The following is an 18,728-nucleotide window of genomic DNA, read 5'->3' on the forward strand; positions in this document are numbered from 1 at the left end:
ATGTAAATGCATTGACAGAAAGGTCTTCATTTAGAAAAAAACTGATCAAGCAGTGACATCAATGATGCAAACACTGTGCAAATCTCTGACATGCTCACAGGGAAAGACATCTTATATATATATGCATGTACAAGGAATTTGTCATGGTGTGCTGGTGCTATAAAGATATGAAAAACTAGAAAAAAATAAAATAAATTTTATTTAATTCATTATAACTTATTTCTTTAATTTATTAGTTCAATTTATTAATTCAATTTGTACAGGGTATGTAAAGTGAGGTGGTGCAAAGTGCAAATGATAATATAAAGATAAGGCGGTGTAAATGATATTTTCCAAAACAAGCCCAAGGTGCAGGGTTGCAACACAGCAGTCCTTGTTGATTGCGTTAATGCAATTCATATAAAATAAATGTGTGTGGTGTTTACATTAAATTTTTAATTAATACATAATGTTAATGTTTGATTAATACATTAAGCCTCTTCTCTGTTCTGGCACCAAGGTGGTGGAATGAACTTCCCCTGGAGTCCTTGACTATCTTTAAGCGACGATTGAAAACCTACCTCTTCCTGAAACACTTAAATTAGGACTTTCCAAGTTTGCGTTGTAGAATTCAAGAGTTATATTTATAATAAGTTTGTAATCTGGCGTACCAGTGTAGATTTATTCATTGCTAGAGACTCAAAGCACTTTTGTATGTCGCTCTGAATAAGGGCATCTGCAAAAATGCCGCAAATATGAAAAAAAAAAATGTAAATGTAAATTAATGTGAAGTAATGAGATGATGATCAGAGATAATGGTGGTTCATTGGTATTATATTTTATATACTATATGTAGCAATAAATTATCATTTCTGTACTCCAGACAGACAGACAGACAGAGAGAGAGACAGACAGATAGATAGATAGATAGATAGATAGATAGATAGATAGATAGATAGATAGATAGATAGATAGATAGATTATTCTACAGACTCTTATACACATTATCTCTTGATTTCATTGATATTTAAATGAGAAGGCTAAATTATTTATGCTACTTTCCTCCAAAAGACGCGCCAATTAAACGCAGGCGGACCAGGAGGCGGAGGCACCTGCGCAGAATCAACGCAATATTGATGCCCTGGAAGGCACCGTGGCTGTTTCCCCTGTGTGTGTTTGGAGGCAGGAGGGTAGTAGTGTTAGTGTGCAGTCTGCGCCTGAGGCTAAAGAAATGCCTGGTTATTCCTATCGAATGGCAGTGCCATCTTTCTCACACATTATCCTTTTGGTGGCTATACTTCATCACGGCCAGGCTGGTCGGCTTTACACTGAAGAAGATCCACTGGTCATTTTGAGCAGTGACACTCTAAAGCAGACCTTGTTCAACTCTTCCACAGCCTGGCTGGTCCAGTTTTACTCGTCCTGGTGCGGACACTGCGTCCACTACTCACCCACATGGAAAGCGCTAGCGGGAGATGTGAAAGGTAAGAGGGAAGGACGGAGACTGGTCCTCCAGCTGGAGCTTCCTTTTTTTTAGCTAACTGCTTATCCTGCAATACTCTTCCTTCTGCACGTAGCTTGCGCTGGTTTGGCTACGAGAAATGAGGTAAAGCTAACGAGCTAATGATGGCTAGCTTTCAGCCAGAACCGCGAACTTACAGGAAAAACCTGTTTCTTTTTTTTTATAGACGGTTATTTAACACCAGAAAGCAAAACTGACACCTGATTTTTATCTCGTCTCCGCTTTCCTGTACTTTCTGATTATTTCAATGATAAAGGAAATTGATTACAGTGTCGTGGTTCTTCTTCTTCTTCTCCTCCTTCTTCATCTTCTCCTCCTCCTCCTTCATCTTCTTCTTCTTCTTCTCCTTAATAGTATTATTCATTACTTCTACTTTAATTCAGCACCTGTATGCACCTGTTCTGTTTGTACAGCTGCTCAAACATCTGCTTCTCTTCCCACTCTACATCTTATACCTCTAATATATTCATTTGGTCAAACACATTCATCTTCTGTTCTTAACTCAGGATTAGTCCAAATCAAAGTCTGATCTGATCTGTCAGACTTTTTATAGTCCCGAATATTCCTGAGTGAACAGCTGTTTCTCCAGAGGCCGAACAGAAACCTGGAAGTGAAACTTCAGTCCTTTTCTATTTTTTGCCAGTTGACAGTAACAGTCAGTGAACTGATTCTCTGGATCAAATCAGATCCTGTATACAGCTTGAAGGACCCAGAAAGGTGAAAACATTCTATCAAATATCCCTCGCTCTCTCCGTATATGAGTAAATGGACGAACGGACTGGATTCTTAATGCAAAGTTGGCTACCATGCAGAGTCCAGCTGTAGGCACCCAGGCCACCCTCAGAAATCGTGTCGTTTCGGAGCAACGGAGGCCACCGATGCTATAAACGTCTCTTCTTTGACACACCAGCCCAAAAGCGGATTAATCTGTTTGCACCATGTCTACAAGTCACTAAAAGAAGACGAGGTGCTGAGTGGGAGCGTTTAAAGCTCGCCTCAATGAATAATCTCAGCTGAATGCTGTAAATTTGTACCTAAGAGTCTTAGATTACAGCTGTAGAAAATAATGATTTGTAATCTGGTGACACTCAGAAGATTCATTCCCTTTTTTGTGTCTGGTTCCCCTCAAGGTGTCGTCTCGGGGCCGTTTTACTTGCCACTGTTGCTTTTGGTTTCCTTGCTGACGGTCTTAGAGACCTAAATCTACTTCTGCATTTATTTAGTTAGATAGTAAGCTTTGTTTTACCAGGTTGAAAGTCTTGGAGATAAAATCTCTTTTACAAGAATGACCCAGTCAAGAAGGCTGCAAAGGATACTAGTTGAGCTACAAAAACAGCTGATTGACACGTGAGAGGAGGAAAAAAATAGTACAAAACAAATCAGACAGACTTAATAACAGTTATAATTATTCATAGGGTAGATGCTATATATATATATATATATATATATATATATATATATATATATATATGGGTGTAACTGTACACAAAATTCATGGTTCAGTTCAGACCGCAGTTTTAAACTCGTCGCTCGGTTCAATATTGGTCCAGTTGGGGGGAAGAAATGCAAAATCGTTTGCCTTTTTTTTAATTAATGCATGTTATTATTATTCACAGTTTACATAAAAATTTATAATTAAATAAAGTACCTGCTTGGTTTAAATAAATACAAAAAATATATAAAAATAAATCAAATGACTATTTTTAAAAATTTATTCAATTAAGCAGTTGATTAAATTGGCACAAATTAAATAGATTAAATAAATGGAAAAATGTTATGACATAGTTTACATTTGTTCGATTCCGTTTGGGAAATACAGATGCTTGTGTATATTTGTACACACGCATCTGTGTGCATCATACTTTAACAAATGTCTTCATTCCTTCCATTCTTCATTCATTTATTTATTCTTGAAGCCGTACATAAAAAGCTACGACAAGATACGACATGAGTTTTGCTTTTTTTAAAAAATGATGGAAAGAGAATGAGTGGGTAGTAAACCATATTTAGATTTATAAATAAAACAGTAGCAGTGTGAGCTCTACTTTAAGCGTTTAAAGGTTATTAAAAAAAAAAAGTGCTGTCTTTTTTTACAAAAAAAAAAAAATGTGATCTAAAATAATCCTTTCCTTATTTCATAAGCAATTTTTGTCATGAGACTCTAAACCCCTAACCACATGAGTCACAAATCAAGCATCATATTTCAGAGCCGGCGAGCGTCGAAATGCCAGGAAACAAGGACTAGTTTTGATATTTCAGGACTAACAGATTCCAGCCATTTGTTCTGTTAAGTGCATTAAGTCTGGTTTTGTTGGCACAAGCTGTCGGTCTGGTGGCTCGCGAGTGGCTGCCTACCAGCTGTTCCTCCTACAATAGGGGTCGGATGATCCCATTGTGCTTCTCGACCCTGGCGTGCATTCCCCCACACGCCCTAAAAACACACAGAGCCCCTTCAGCAGGTGAACGAATAATTCAGCGGATCTGCAGAAGAGGGGGTTCTCTGGTTCTCAGTGGGGGTTTTTCCAGAAGACTTCTAGATATCCTTTTCTTCAAACGTCTTTTAAATTCCCGAACCACCCACCCCATACGTCTTATCGTTCAGGATTTAGGTCCCGAGCGCGTAGTGGAGCGAAACAAAAATGCAACTCAATGGTTGTGTGTCTGGAGAAATAATGATATGATGATTGGGATGCAACTATACACATTATGATTAACTATGGGCTGTATTTAACAGGTGGACACGTGGGGGTGATTCTTTGTTTACTCGTGTGTGAATTGGTCTAACTCTGAATTTCTTTTCACCACAGACTGGTTTCAGACCATCCGCATTGGAGTTCTGGACTGTGCACATGAGAAGAACTTTGACATTTGTAAAGAATTCGGCATCCACTTCTACCCTACATTTCGGGTATATGCATTTATTGTAATTTAATAGTTTAACTATGTATGTGATCTTATATATATATATATATATATATATATATATATATATATATATATATATATATATATATATATATATGAAATTTGTGTTCATCCAGCCTCAAATGTGTCAGTAAAATCAGGTACTGATGTAGGTGAGGTGAGGAGACCTTCCAGTCAGCATTCCAACTCATTCCACAGGTGTTCATTAGGGTTCAGGTTAAATCTCCATAGCAGGCAATTTAAGATCTTCCACTCAAACCCATGTAAAACATATCTTCATGGAGCTGGCTTTGTGCACAGGGGTATTGTCATGCTGAAACTGAACGGAAAATATAATGCTACTGCATCCAAAGACAACCTCAACTACCAAAACCACATATGGGTGGAACAGTCAGGTGTTCCAATACTTCTGTACATATAGTGATACATATAGTTTTCTACTTATTTCTTCTTTTTATTACTGTATTAAGAATAACGCCTTTTTCTTTTTTTCAGTACTTCAAAGCACACGGTACTACTTTCGACATAGGAAAGACTTATAGAGGTGGGAAGGATTCACGTCAGTAATAATGGGTCCAGATATGTTTTGTTTCATTTGTTTAAGGTTTATTCATTCTTGGCTCTGATTTGTTTTGCCTGCTGTTAGGAGCTGATCGAGAGATTCAAACAGTAAGACAGCTGATGGTGAACTTCCTCCAAAACCACACGAGGCAAGACTGGCCTGCTGGCTATCCTCCGCTGGAACCTGCCAGGTGTGTTCAGAAGTACACCGGCAAAACCACCAATTCCTCCACATGTAGAAATGTGGTAGGAAGCAGAGATGTGAGACCTCGGTTTTGGCAGGTGTTAGACATTTTTGAATACCATCGAGCAAAACTAATATTATAAGACTGCGTGTGTGCATCCGTGTACATTTTCTACACTTTTCAGTGTAAACCATTTGTGCATCTGATGCAGGTTGCAGTGTTGCTCTGGGAAATCAAGCTCCAGAAAAACCCAGATTTCTCGATCACAGAGCACAGTGTTTTCTAACTCTCATCCTTAGAAGCTTCTGGGAAATTCATTCTGTGGTCTGCTGCATTACTGTAAGATTACAGAGGAGCAGACTATTTCCCTCCAACCCAAATGACCAAGTGACTGGTCGGTTCTGAGAATTATTTGCTGCTTTATGTTACTGTAAATGAGCGAACTTGGCGGAATGATGCTTCACAGTAAAACCCACCCAGCTGATATGAGATAAATTGCAATCTGTTGAAGGTGAGGTTTTTTTGCTCGTTTACCCATCCCTCATTAACTAAGGATTCTTGGGGAAAATTTCAAACGGCGTATTGGTGTATACTGTCAAGAACATAGTATTATGTTTTGTGGTGTAGCCCTGAATGCTGTCTAAAGTCTGTATTACTTGGCATTGAGAGTGTTCTGTGCAATGCGGAAGGGCAAAACAAAAGCCTGAATTATTGAATAATAAATTAGAGAACTTTCTGTCTGTCAGTCAGCTAAAACAAAAACTGCAGAGACGCTACGGCAGAGTCTGGGGTTCAGTTGCTTTGCGTTCAGTAGCCACGTATAAACCTGAGGCAGCTGCGTTAATGAAGAGGTGTAAGGAGCGTTAAATGAAGTTTACTTCACCATTCACCATTTAAACGAGTTCACACTGAGGATCGAATTTTAAAACTAAGCACACCTTGTTAAAATAAAAGGGATGGACAGAAGTTTGTTAAAAAAGAATTTCTTATATATACTGTCATTTATATCTAAATATAGTGTACCATCAAGAATGATGACAAAAGTTTACATCTTTAATATTATACATATTGTAATATAAAATATATATCTATATCTCAGTATCCTCTCCTTAGCATCTACACATGGCCTTTCCTGATTTGCTCTTCGATAGTCTGGGTTTTCCACATCTGCCGTGTTAATATTAAATCTATTGAGTTATTCAGTAACGAGGGGACCGTCATCAGCTGTTGTCGTTCTGCTCCCTTTCCCAGGACCGAGGACATTCTGTCTGCGATTGGATTGAAATCAGATCATTACACCGCCGTGATCATCGAGGATAAAGAATCTTACATTGGAAGAGAGGTATGTGCAACGACACCAGTCAGTTTAACTTCGCATCGGATGATGAAACAGAATTGCAACTTTAGATTTACAGTTTGAGCTGTAAAGAAAAAATAGCACTAGAGAACTCTGAACCCCTTCTCTGCATGCCTAAAATAAAAGGTAAAAGCGAATATATATATATATATATATGTCCAAATATCAGTGAAAAAAAATCGGTGGAGTTTAACGCTTTCTAGATGAATTTCTGCTCTTCTTGTCACAGTCTTCAGACTTCCCAAGGAATGCTAGTTTGATTAAATGCTAAAATAATTTGGGATTTTCCTACTGGGAAGCCAGCTAGATTGGTGTGTGTAATCCTGCACCTGTTTGCGAGGAGGATAATCATTTAGCGAAGTTGCTTTATCACCAATCTTTCCTTTCCTTTCCTCTCACTGAAACTGAGGGACCCCCAAACATGTTCCAGCGTGACTATACCCCTGGGTGAACAGGACGATTCATGCAGATATGGTTTGCCAAGGTTGATGTGTAAGAATTCATGCGGCCTGAACACATTTGGGAGGAACTGGAACACTGACTGCGTCCCGCTAATGCTATTCTAGCGGACTGATCCCCCCACCCCCACCCCCTAGTGGTACCGTAGTCGTTTTTTTCCAAAGTTTTTAGCTTTATTGCCTTGTTTTTATGACTTCTATGTATTACAGTCATGTTTTATACAGTGTATTTGCATTATCATATTGGTTATATTTATCCAATGAATTGTTTTTATAGACTTTACCTTTTGAATATATATAATTACATTCCGCTAAATGATGTAAGTAATGTTAAAAACACAGTGTTATAGGACAATAAGCTACACCAGGATAGTGTGTATGGTGGCCAGATGCAAAATAGAGTGTGATCGTGTGAAGAACTTTAGCAAATGCAGTGGATTTTTATGAAAACAAATACACACAACCTCGCTAAAGATTTTATACTCAACCCTCAAATATTTCTGACCTCTTTTAATATCTGTAGGAATTTAGAAAATGCTAGTGATTCACAAATGATTCAGGTTCATAGATTTCGCTTCTCTTATCTCTATCATGGCTTCGTGACATCTTCTAGGACTTTTTTCTTGACCATATCTTTTTTCTTCCTGGCCTTCTGCTCAGAATCCTGTAGATTCGGTCTTTATACGGTAAATGCCGGCATGGCCTTGCCGACGACGTCTGACAAAAGCTTTGTTGTGCATCAAAACTGGGAGAATCAATGAGAAAAAAAAAGAAGAAAAAGACATGGCTTTTGTGAACACTATCTAATAATTATAGGTTTACCAGATGTAGTGATTTGGATCTTTTGTGTATTTATGATTTTATATGTCGGACTTCTGCCTTGTGATTGGCTGATTTTTATGAATCATGTCAGCCAATCCTGTAGCTGCTGCACAATGCAAAGAATTATGCAGACACATGTCAATAGCATCACTTAGATATAAATCAACCATCAAAATGGGAAGAAAATTAATTTTGATTGTAGAATAGTAGAGATCAGTATGATTTTGCTGTTGTGTATACACTCACCAGCCACGTTATTAGCAATACGAAGCGAGAACCAGGCATATCGGGTCCATAGATTTATGCTTTCCATGCCAAATTCTGACCCTACCGTCTCAATGTCTCAGCATTTGGCATCAAATCTTTAATAGTGCGGTTTTAAAGAGTCTACGCTAACAATGTATTGTGATTTCTAGGAGGCTTTTCAGTTCCTCACCGGTGCAAAGCGGTTATTTGAGTGACATTTATCTTCCTGTCAGATAGCAATTTATCTCTGCCTCAACAAGGCATTTCTGCATATAGTAAACATGCATATGCTTCATAAATTTTGCATGATCCAGGCTTGAGTTCAGCGGAGCTCATGTTTATTTGAATCGTCAGTCACATTGTGTGTGGACCGACTTGTAATTGTAAGGGTTGCAATACTTTTTCGAAATTTTTTCGGTTGTTTTGTTCGAAGACTTAAAATGGAAATAAATGAGATGATGTCGACCAGTGTACATGGAAAAGTAGAATGCATTTTATTTTGAAATATAGTTATTTTTAGTTTAGTATTTTTATTTTTTGTAAATTTTTAGGTTTTGATATAATCTTGACTAAAATAAAATGTAAATTTGTAAATCTAGATTTCTGGTAAATAATACAAATTCATCCACTGATGCTTTCTCCCATTTATTTACCAATCTAGCCGACTATTTCTTCATTCATCTACCCCTTCTTTCCACATAAAAATGCATTTCTTCATCACCTTTCATTATATTGTTCGAAGCTGGGCCAACCAATATTGCACCTTTTGTGTTCACCATCAGAAAAATTACACTTTCCATAGACTTCACAGGTTTGAACAGTGAGAATCAGTCATATGGGTGGTGTGCAGTGTCTGTGATACAACAACAGGATGCAGTTTTCCTGAAATAATCAAGTCCTAGACTTGTTCTGGTTTCAGTAATACCAGTGCAGTGTGACATCCACAACTCAAAACTCACCATCATTAATATCTATCTTGCTTGATATATTGCAAAAAAAGATTTTCTTTCTTGTATAGGTAATATTGGATCTAATGCCATATGAAGGTATAGTCGTGAAGAGGGCCCTGAGTTCAGAAAAGGTTCTCGTGGAAAAGCTCGGCATCACCACTGCCCCGGCTGTCTACCTCTTCTACCCCAATGGGACCCATGCAGGCATGGATGTGTAAGTCATTCACCTGCCTCCAGAATATGAATTTTGCTCTCTGGTATTGGCCTGTGCGGATGCTCGTGGTATCATACAGGTATATTAATATATAATTAGAATATAAGTACATTTTGTTCAATAATTCCTCCATTGTGTAAAGCTGCCTTGGGACATCGTTTAAAAACACTATAGAAATTTGAATTGAATATGTATTGAATATATTATATATCAGCATTAAAGCAGCATCGCGTGCGATGAGTAAAGTATGAATAATAAGTGACTCTGTAAGTCTTAAGCTGGATTCCAGACAATCCTCACATCTCTACACATGTTCACAGGCAGAAGAGAATACGCTTTTTCTTTTCCTCCTTCCTTAAACTGCTTCCTGGAGTTCACCGGAAACAGGCCCCCTCAATCCAGCAGCCCGAACAGACGGTTATTAAAGACCAGAGCACAAGTGAGCGCTTCAAAGAATTCGACAAGTAAGTGTGCTTAAACGCGCTCGATGCTCAACTTCAATGAACTCCTCAAACTACAAGTAAACTGGCAGACCAACGCGAATCTCTCAAAGGAAACACAAATACAAATTGGTGAGGCACAGTCCAGAAAAAGAACCCATTATTCCAGCAGATCAAGCCGAAAAAAAAATGCGAGTCCTTCAGTGTAATGGGAAAAAAATTGTTTTGTGAACATGGATGCAGCTCCTGTAGCAGCTCCTCTGTAGCTTTGCATTTATTTAGATAGAATAGAATAGAATAGAATAGAATAGAATAGAATAGAGGTCCAAATATAATTCGCTGTATTACAACTACAAATGAGACCAACAGCCAATCAGCAACAATGCAACAGCCAATCAGCTTTCTGATACTGACGTGAATCTCTCGGATCGTACAACAGACGTAACACAGATTTTTTTCTTTCAAATATGGGGAAGTGCAAGTTTAGCGCTCGGTTAAGGCCAGTTTAAAAACAACGTATTTGTGTGTGTGTTTTTGATCTTGTGATCTAGATCTTAAATTTCATTCTTAATGGTCTTAAAAAAAAAAAAGTGTGAAACCCTGATCTTTGTTTGAGATCAGTTGTGTTTGTGTGATGTAGTGTACCTTTTTAAAAGTACAACCCTGCTCCATAAGGTAATATGGAGTACCAATACTAGTAATAGACTGGTAAAAGTTGGTTTCAAAGGTACACAACATTCAATTTCCAAGTGAAAAGTAAATGTTATGGTACGGAAGAGCTCCCTTTTAAGAGTACCACCCAAGTGACAAGGAATTACAGTCTCAGCCTGTCACGTGAAGCTATAATAAAGCTTAAGCTGTTGCATCACCATGACGATCAGTAAACGCCGCTTCCCGTGAAAATGGCCGTGTTGTATGATTAACTACCAGACACTTGAGCAGCTTCACTAGAACTCTGGTTTGTGTGTTTATTAATCACCTTGACACTTCTGTGCCTTGTGATTAGAGCACTGAGCAAAACCTCCTGTCCAACATGAAGTAGAATTAATAGTCAATTAAACAGATGTGACAAGCTCAGAACTGTGAGATGGATCTTAACTCATTGCAAGTTTATTGTTTTTTTTCTTTAAGGTCTAAAGTATACATGGTAGATCTGGAATCTGGCTTGCATTATCTATTGCGAGTGGAGCTGGCAACCCATAAGACTTTAGAGGGAGTGGAGCTGAAGCTCTTCAAAGACTTTGTCACAGTAGTGGCTAAGGTAGGACTTGTTGTTCTCCAGCTTTGTTATATTGTCCTTTGTGAACTCTGCTGGCATGACTCCTAATATCTTCCTTCTGATCTCAGCTGTTTCCTGGACGCCAATCTGTGGTCAAGCTTCTGGAGACACTCCTGGAATGGCTGATCAGTTTACCGCTGGAGAAAATTCCTTACGAAGCCATTTTGGACCTGACCAACAATAAGATGAGGGTGAGACTCGAAATAAGTGCGCTTTTACCCCTCGGGTTTGAAAAACGTAAATATGTAAACGTAAAAAAAACTCATTTTATCTTTAATGCAAGTTTGCTGATACTCGGCTTGAATAAAAGAATAATTTAGGGCTTGGTTAAGGCCAGTTGTGACGTTTGTTGAAACCCTCATTGTACAAAACATACCACACATTCAGTGCAAACAGCTTCAGCTTCGGAGAAAAAAGTATGCAAACTGTCCTAAAAGTCAGAAATGCTGATTTTTGTTGTTCCAGATCTCCGGGCTGCACCTGAGTGAGCGTGTGCAGTGGTTAGGCTGCCAGGGCAGCAGCGTGGCACTCAGAGGATACCCCTGCTCTCTTTGGACCCTCTTCCACGTGCTCACCGTGCAGGCTGCCAGCCGGACAGACGCTCTCGCCAACACTGGTATAAAGAGCCAAAGCCCTTTCAGTTTTCCTCAATTAAGTGTCTAAAAAGCCTTCATTTTATTTCAAGTACTCAGATAAAGCATATGGGTGATAAATGAATCGTTTCCCTTTGTAGAAAAGAAGCTTGTCCTTTTACAGTTTTTCTTTGGGTTGCTTTGGAGCGTTTTCAGATCAGAAATGAAATTGTCCGATTTCTATGTTCAACCTGCACATCATGTCACTTAAAGCAATTTCTTGTTGCTTTGAACAAATTGCGAATGCGTCAGTATGTTCGTTTAATTGATCGCGAGCAATAGTCTGCTGTTTCCTACATTATCATATTACATCATGTTCATCAACATATATTATACTGGTTTTCTGACCCCAGAACATCTCAGCATCAGTTCATTGAGCCATTGGATGCAAAATGGTTACACCAGTCGTCCTCATCTGTCGAGCGTAAATTTATATTCACGTTCTTTTCTCGTAAATGTGTCTTGATGAACTGTGCAAATCTTTAATGTCGCTAATAAAAGTGAGCATGCTGCATCAAGATCAACCAATGATCAACTAGTTCTCGAAAATAGGTCAAAGGTGAATCTGACGCACCTTTTAATTGGCGTGCGTATAGAGACGGAGCGAAAGACCAAATTGAAAATGGTGAAGGATCAGAAAACAAACGAACACCAGTACAGTACAGTAAAAGTGTGAATCTTGTCCCAGTCTCTTGCCATCAATATCCCTCATACACTGTGTACATTTGCGCTGTTGAAATTCATATCTGCCGCACAAGAGCTTTTCAATCCTTGTAATCCGAGCTGTAGTTTACACCCGAAAATACTGAAACCTGTTAGTCATATCGATAACATGACCGTGAACATTTTGTTTGTGAACAAGGACAAAAGGACTTCTGATGGTAATGAGACACAAATACTTACTTTTGAGAGATTTTGAGGAACAGTACAGGAGAAATCCTCCAAAGCAACTGCAGAAAAAAAAAATTTATAGAATGTTTAGCTCCGGTTATGTTCACATTGAGATTTTTCTGCTCGGTAATTCTGACTCATTATCTCAGCATTGGAGGACGATCCACAGGCCGTGCTTCAAACCATGCGCCAGTACATAGGAACGTTCTTCGGCTGCCGTGAGTGTGGAAAACACTTCGAGGAGATGGCGCAAGAATCCATGAGTCAGGTGAAGTCCCTGGATGAAGCAGTGCTTTGGTTATGGAGGAAACATAACCAGGTTAATGCACGGCTAGCAGGTAAGCTGCAGAAACGGATTGGTGAGACACTATATTGCCAAAAGTTTGCAGACACCTGATCATAAGTACGGTGTGTGTGCTTTTTGAGCATCACGTTCCACATTTAGTCCCAGTTTGCTCATATCATTCTCTCCACTCTAATGGGAAGATGTTCCTCTAGGTTTTGGAGTGTGCTTGTGGAGATTTGTGCTCATTCATACACAAGGGTTTTAGTGAAGTCAGGTACTGATGCTGTCAGCGTTCCCATTCATGATGTTCAGTAGGGTTAGGGTCAGAGCTCTATAGCAGAAGATCTTCCACTCTAAACCATGCAAAGCAGATCTTCATGGAGCTGGCTTTGTGCACAGGTGCATTGTCATGCAGAAACAGGTTTGGGTCTCCAAGTTCATGTGAAGGGAAAATTTCATCCAAAGACACTGTGTACAATTGTGTGCCTTCAGCTTTGCGATAACCGTTTGGGAAAGAACCACATATGGATGGGAAAGTCAGGTGTCCCAATACTTTTGTCCATATATTGTATTTGCAATATACTTTAATAACATCCATATAACCTATGACATTAATTTCATTTTCTGTAGGTTCAATGAGTGAAGACCCAATGTTTCCCAAAACACAGTGGCCCACTCCTGACCTCTGTCCAACATGCCATGAAGAACAGGATGGGCTTCATGTGTGGAATGAAGACATGGTTCTCGCTTTCCTCAAAAAACATTACAGTGCAGAAAACATCTTACCAAAGCACACCAGTGATCTCCATCCAGACGCAGGTCCAGGCGCAGCTAATAAAGCCATCTCAACCCCACCCAGCGATCCTCTTAAAGGGGTGAAGACATCCCCTGAAGGTCCGAACTTCATGAAGCTATCTGATAAACGAGGAACCGGAAGCGTCCAAAAGGAGCCGAACCTCCCCTTCTTGGGACTAGGCTTTTCCGGCGTAGACATGAGTCTGTGTGTGCTGTTGTATGCGTTCTCTTGCGTCTTTCTCATGCTCATGTTCTTTTTCTTCCGTGTTCGCTCTAAAAGGTGGAAAATCAGAAACCACAGACTGTACGTATAGCGCTCGAATGCCACACGTTCGGAAAGTCTCACGAGAGACACTCGGTGTTCTATAGGAATCTCCTGCTAGGAGTTGAAGGATTTTTTTTTTCTTCCTTATAATTTATTCGGTTATTGTATTGTTCTGCTTTGTCCGTATTGCTGTGGTGAGACTCATTTCCTAATGGCGAAGCAGATTTAGTGAATTTTTTTAATAGAAATTAAAAACATGCATCCGACCTACTTGTAAGGTCAAACTCGAAGCGGATGTTTCGCAGCCCCGATACAAGCAGAGGTGACGTTTCCGAGGTCAAAACCGTTTTACAAATATTTTAATCAACAGACTCCTGAGGTCTGAGAGGTCTATTTTTATGGAAATAATATGTATAACAGTTCTAGACATTTTAATGAAGCAGAGCAAAACCCCCCAAACATAAACGCTGGGATTGTTTACCCCATCAACGAGGGTCAGCGGCAAAACTGGCAACCTTGTAAATCACTGCCTTCTAATAACCTGCAATTAGACTGAAAGAAAAGTGACAGGAGATTTGTTTGCCTTTAACTCCCAGTGTGTTGTGGTGTGGTTTTTTTTATTTTTTATTTTTTTATTATTTTTTTAAATATATAAGTAGTCTGTTTTACAGACCTTTGGCCTCTTTGTTAATGGCTTCATCATTTATTCAGTTCACATAGTGTTCTGTAATATGATGGGATTCTCAGTTGTGTGCCAGTAGACCATTTACTCAACGTCCCCATTGCAGCTTGTTGTATAAAGTTTTATTCTTTAAAACCGTGATGCAGGTAACGTTCAGCCGCTTTTGACTTTATGTGCCCACGTCTTTCTAGCGTCCAGTGTGTTGACTATTTTACTATATCGGTTTGTCAGCTACTGTGGAATGATGAAGTGGTATCTCACAGAAAGCACACTTAAATTATTGAAACGGAACTTGACCGTCTTAATGCATCTATTAGAGTGATAGGAGTTGTTTAGTTTGACTGGTGAATCAGGATTATTTGAGCTCGATGTTTCTTTTGATTATTTTTGGGGGTTTTTGTCAGGAATATTGTGAATTCAGTACAAAGAGTTATTACAGCTTTATTATGAGTCCATAGGTTTTTCACGTTGTGTTCACAAGCCCCCTGAGGTAACCTGAAGATCTTTAAAATCGTGTGCACTACAAACGGTATTTTTGGTCGGGATCATTTTTGTGTAGGAATCGTGTATAAATACTAGAACATCTCGTTTCACGCTTTTATTCCGTGTTGAGCATTTGAGCTTTTTCTCGTTTATTTACCAGCGTTTAAATGTGAACTGTTCTCTGAAGCAGGTATGTCATTTTAGTGCTTTTCCGACGAATCAGCCTTACTACACGACTGCTTCTGCGTTGAGAGCGAGTCAACAAACCTCTCCCATGTTCATAGCTACACAGAAAGTGACCTTTTCCAGCTGCTACAGAATGACACTGTTTTATTTCCAGGAGTTTTAAGGAGGGAGTATTTTTTTAATGTGAAGAGTATTTTTGAAGTTTTGTCGTGTACAAACCGCCATGTAGTTCGTCTCGTCCTCAAAGAGGAATCCGACGCGTTTTTTTTGTTTTTGTTTTTGTTTGTTTGTTTTTTTTATGATAAATTGTAAATTGTTCAAAAAATAAAATTGTTCTTGGCATCCAACGTGAGCTTCAGTGAGATTTCTTATAGAATGCTCCAGTTCTGTTTAACCTTTGTGCAGTTTCTTCTCTAAATATAACCATTAAGATGGCTGTGGATGTTTTTCCCTTGGATATCCTACACACTAATCAAGTTCAGTTATCAAGTTCCTTTCTGTATAATCAGCACTATTCTACTCTACAGCATACAGTTATATTATTTAGGATCACACCTGAGAGCAGCACTGGACTCTCTCTTTCTCTACTGTCAATCATAGGGGGATCAGCCAATCAAAGGTGGTTGCAGAAAAAGAGACTTATTGAGAAATACTATTGGAAGGTGAGGTTGTGGTGGATATTGCTAAAAAAAACAAGAAGGGGAACATGGGGTAGATTTTTGATGGGGATTATGAGGGATGTTCTACAGAGAAGCAGTAATTTAGGAGTAAAGTGTGTGAAAGATTTATTGAGAAACAGTAGGGGAGGTATGGAGGAGATTTATTGGGAAACAGTATTAGATGTGGAGTATGGGGGAGATTTATTGAGAAACAGTATTTGAAGGGGAGGTATGAAGGAGATTTATTAAGAAACAGTCTTTGGAGGGGAGGTGTGGAGGAGATTTATTGAGAAACAGTCTTTGGAGGGGAGGTATGGAGGAGATTTATTAAGAAACAGTATTGGAAGTAGAGTATTGGGGAGATTTATTGAGAAACAGTATTGGAAAGGAGGTATGGAGGAGATTTATTGAGAAGCAGTATTAGAAGTGGAGCATGGCTGAGATTTATTGAGAAACAGTATTTGGAGGGGTGGTATGGAGGAGATTTATTGAGAAACAGTCTTTGGAGGAGGTATGGAGGAGATTTATTGAGAAACAGCATTGGAAAGAAGGTATGGAGGAGATTTTTGAGAAATAGTATTAGAAGTGGAGCATGGTGGAGATTTATTGAGAAACAGTATTTGGAGGAGGTATGGAGGAGATTTATTGAGAAACAGTATTAGGAGTAGAGTATTGGGGAGATTTATTGAGAAACAGTCTTTGGAGGAGGTATGGAGAGATTTATTAAGAAACAGTGTTAGAAGTGGAGCATGGCTGAGATTTATTAAGAAACAGTATTTGGAGGGGAGGTATGGAGGAGATCTATTGAGAAATAGTATTAAAATGGAAGATTTTACTGAAAAACTATTAAAAATGGAAGATTTTACTGAGAAACAGTATTAGAGAAGATTTATTTAGAAAAAGTATTGGAAAGGGGGTGTGAGGAGATCTTACTGAGACAGTGATGGAATAGGTTTCTTTTACTGAGAAACAGTAATGGAATGGGTTTATAGGAAATGGTATTGAAAGGAGATTATGGGTGGTTTTGCATAAAAAACTTTATTGGAAGGGAAACATGGAAGGGGATGAATGGAAAGATTTTACTGGGAACCCATAATGAAAGGGGTTTATGGGGAGATTTATTGAGAAACAGTATTGGAAAGGGAGTATGTGGGGGAGATTTCTTGAGAAGCAGAATACTTTTGGAAAGCTCCAAATGAAACTACTTAAAATGTTTGTCCATGTCTACTTAATTTCACTGTAAAAATCAAATGATTTTATATCAAAAGTGTTGCATCCTTTAACCTCGTTTAATCAACATATGGAGTTAAACTGGTCAGCTGGAGTATTAATAAGTAAGGAGCTTTGCCTTCTGTTGATGAGCGATCTGTGGAGAGTTGCACCTGCAGATAATAAGAAATGGATTTGTCAATTTTTATATATTCTTATGCATCAAATATGCACAAAATTGCACCGACATACATGACATACCCTCATCTCTGTTAGACAGCTGAAGATTTAGAGAAAAAAAGTGAGTGAACCTCAAAGTGGATTTTGCTGATGTAGCCAATCTGTCTTAAGATTATTGTGCACATTGAGATGCTTTTCTGATCATCAAAGGGAGGTTATTTGGGTAGCTTTAACCTTTCTGTCCAATGCAACCAGATTGATCATTTATGATTGTGTAAAAAGTGTAAACTTTTAGACTGTTGTGCATGAAAATCCCAGGAGATGGCACTAACAGCCATGCTGTAGCCAAAAAAAAGAGATCTCATTCCCCCTTTCTGGTGTATGATATAACCATTAGTTGAATGCATCCGCAGGATTTCTTTTTGTTAACACTGCTGCATGACTTTAACATCCCTGCTGATTCATGCAACTGTGCAAAGTCTCTGCTTTAGGAATTGAGTAGTAGTTTGTTTAAACTATAGTTTGGGATTCAACAGGGCCATTATTTTAATTTGTACCTACCTGAGATATTTTATAACAAATACAGCTGATCCTGTTTTAAAACAGCTAAACCTGGTTTCTTCATTAAAACCACTCCAATCAGTCAAAGACCACCAGCACCTCCTAGAAAAACAGAAACAAACCTGTGTCAGATGGCAATTTTGACATGGTCTCTTAACTACTCTGTGTATATGAGCTACAGTAACCGGTGTACATGATACAATGGCACCACTGTGGTTAATGCAAGATGAGTAATATCCGTTATGCTCCTCTCAGTCTGTAAGTTATGGTTGGCAACATCAGCAGTGGGCCATCAGGGTCATTTCATGTCACATCAGAATCACTGACTTACTTTTTAATATATTTTTGTCCATGAATATGTATTTACTGTTCCCAATTGTCCATCATCTTCATTTCGTAGCATTGCTTTTTAGCTGTTGCTTCATTTCACAATGGCTGACAGTGGAATACAAATTGATTTGGTCGCAGAAATACTTACAAGGACATTGACATAATAGTCTTTTCTTCACAATGTCCCACTTTATTTTTTAAACTCAACAAAACAGTTCAAAACAGATGTTAAACTTTTTCATGACCCATTTATTCTTTTGTGTTTTCTTTCCTGTCGAATTTGCACAAAAACGCACAATTTGCCTTCAATTCCAATCCCAGCATTCATTCGCGCTGTATGAGACTCCTGTCTGTAATGCAGCGCTCTGTTTTACTGCATTTCTCTATAATATTGATGGTTTTTATAACCATGGTGTCATAATGATGGTATTGAGAGGTGGATTAATTCAGATTGGACACCACTAAAGGCCTAGGTGTGTGTGAAATGCACAGCTTGAGTGTGGTAAGTATTCGGCTTAGCTATGTTGCCATCAGAATTACAATCTGACATAATATTTAGTTTAGAAGTGACATTTATATATATATATATATATATATATATATATATATATATATATATATATATATATAT

The 18,728-nt window shown here is 38.5% G+C and overlaps 1 protein-coding gene across 1 annotated transcript; it reads left to right on the top strand.

Moving 5' to 3' along the window:
* The first annotated feature begins 1,131 nt into the window (after nt 1–1,131).
* On the top strand, nt 1,132–14,583 carry qsox2 (quiescin Q6 sulfhydryl oxidase 2). Its single transcript, XM_046842087.1, has 12 exons — nt 1,132–1,463; nt 4,309–4,409; nt 4,922–4,970; nt 5,073–5,178; nt 6,424–6,514; nt 9,074–9,219; nt 9,540–9,683; nt 10,791–10,920; nt 11,007–11,129; nt 11,404–11,554; nt 12,611–12,799; nt 13,378–14,583. The coding sequence occupies exons 1-12, from the start codon at nt 1,211–1,213 to the stop codon at nt 13,854–13,856; spliced, it is 1,962 nt and encodes a 653-aa protein (XP_046698043.1). The 5' UTR covers nt 1,132–1,210; the 3' UTR covers nt 13,857–14,583.
* The last annotated feature ends 4,145 nt before the right edge of the window (nt 14,584–18,728 follow it).

This window comes from Silurus meridionalis, chromosome 27, assembly GCF_014805685.1.
Source record: "Silurus meridionalis isolate SWU-2019-XX chromosome 27, ASM1480568v1, whole genome shotgun sequence".
Taxonomy (NCBI): Eukaryota; Metazoa; Chordata; class Actinopteri; order Siluriformes; family Siluridae; genus Silurus; species Silurus meridionalis.

Bases quoted from the DNA above. Each gene is read 5' to 3' on its own strand.
- qsox2 (XM_046842087.1), top strand. From the start codon at position 1,211: ATGCCTGGTTATTCCTATCGAATGGCAGTGCCATCTTTCTCACACATT. The intron at 6,515-9,073 runs GTATGTGCAACG...TTTCTTGTATAG, and splicing joins AATCTTACATTGGAAGAGAG to GTAATATTGGATCTAATGCC. The intron at 12,800-13,377 runs GTAAGCTGCAGA...CATTTTCTGTAG, and splicing joins GGTTAATGCACGGCTAGCAG to GTTCAATGAGTGAAGACCCA.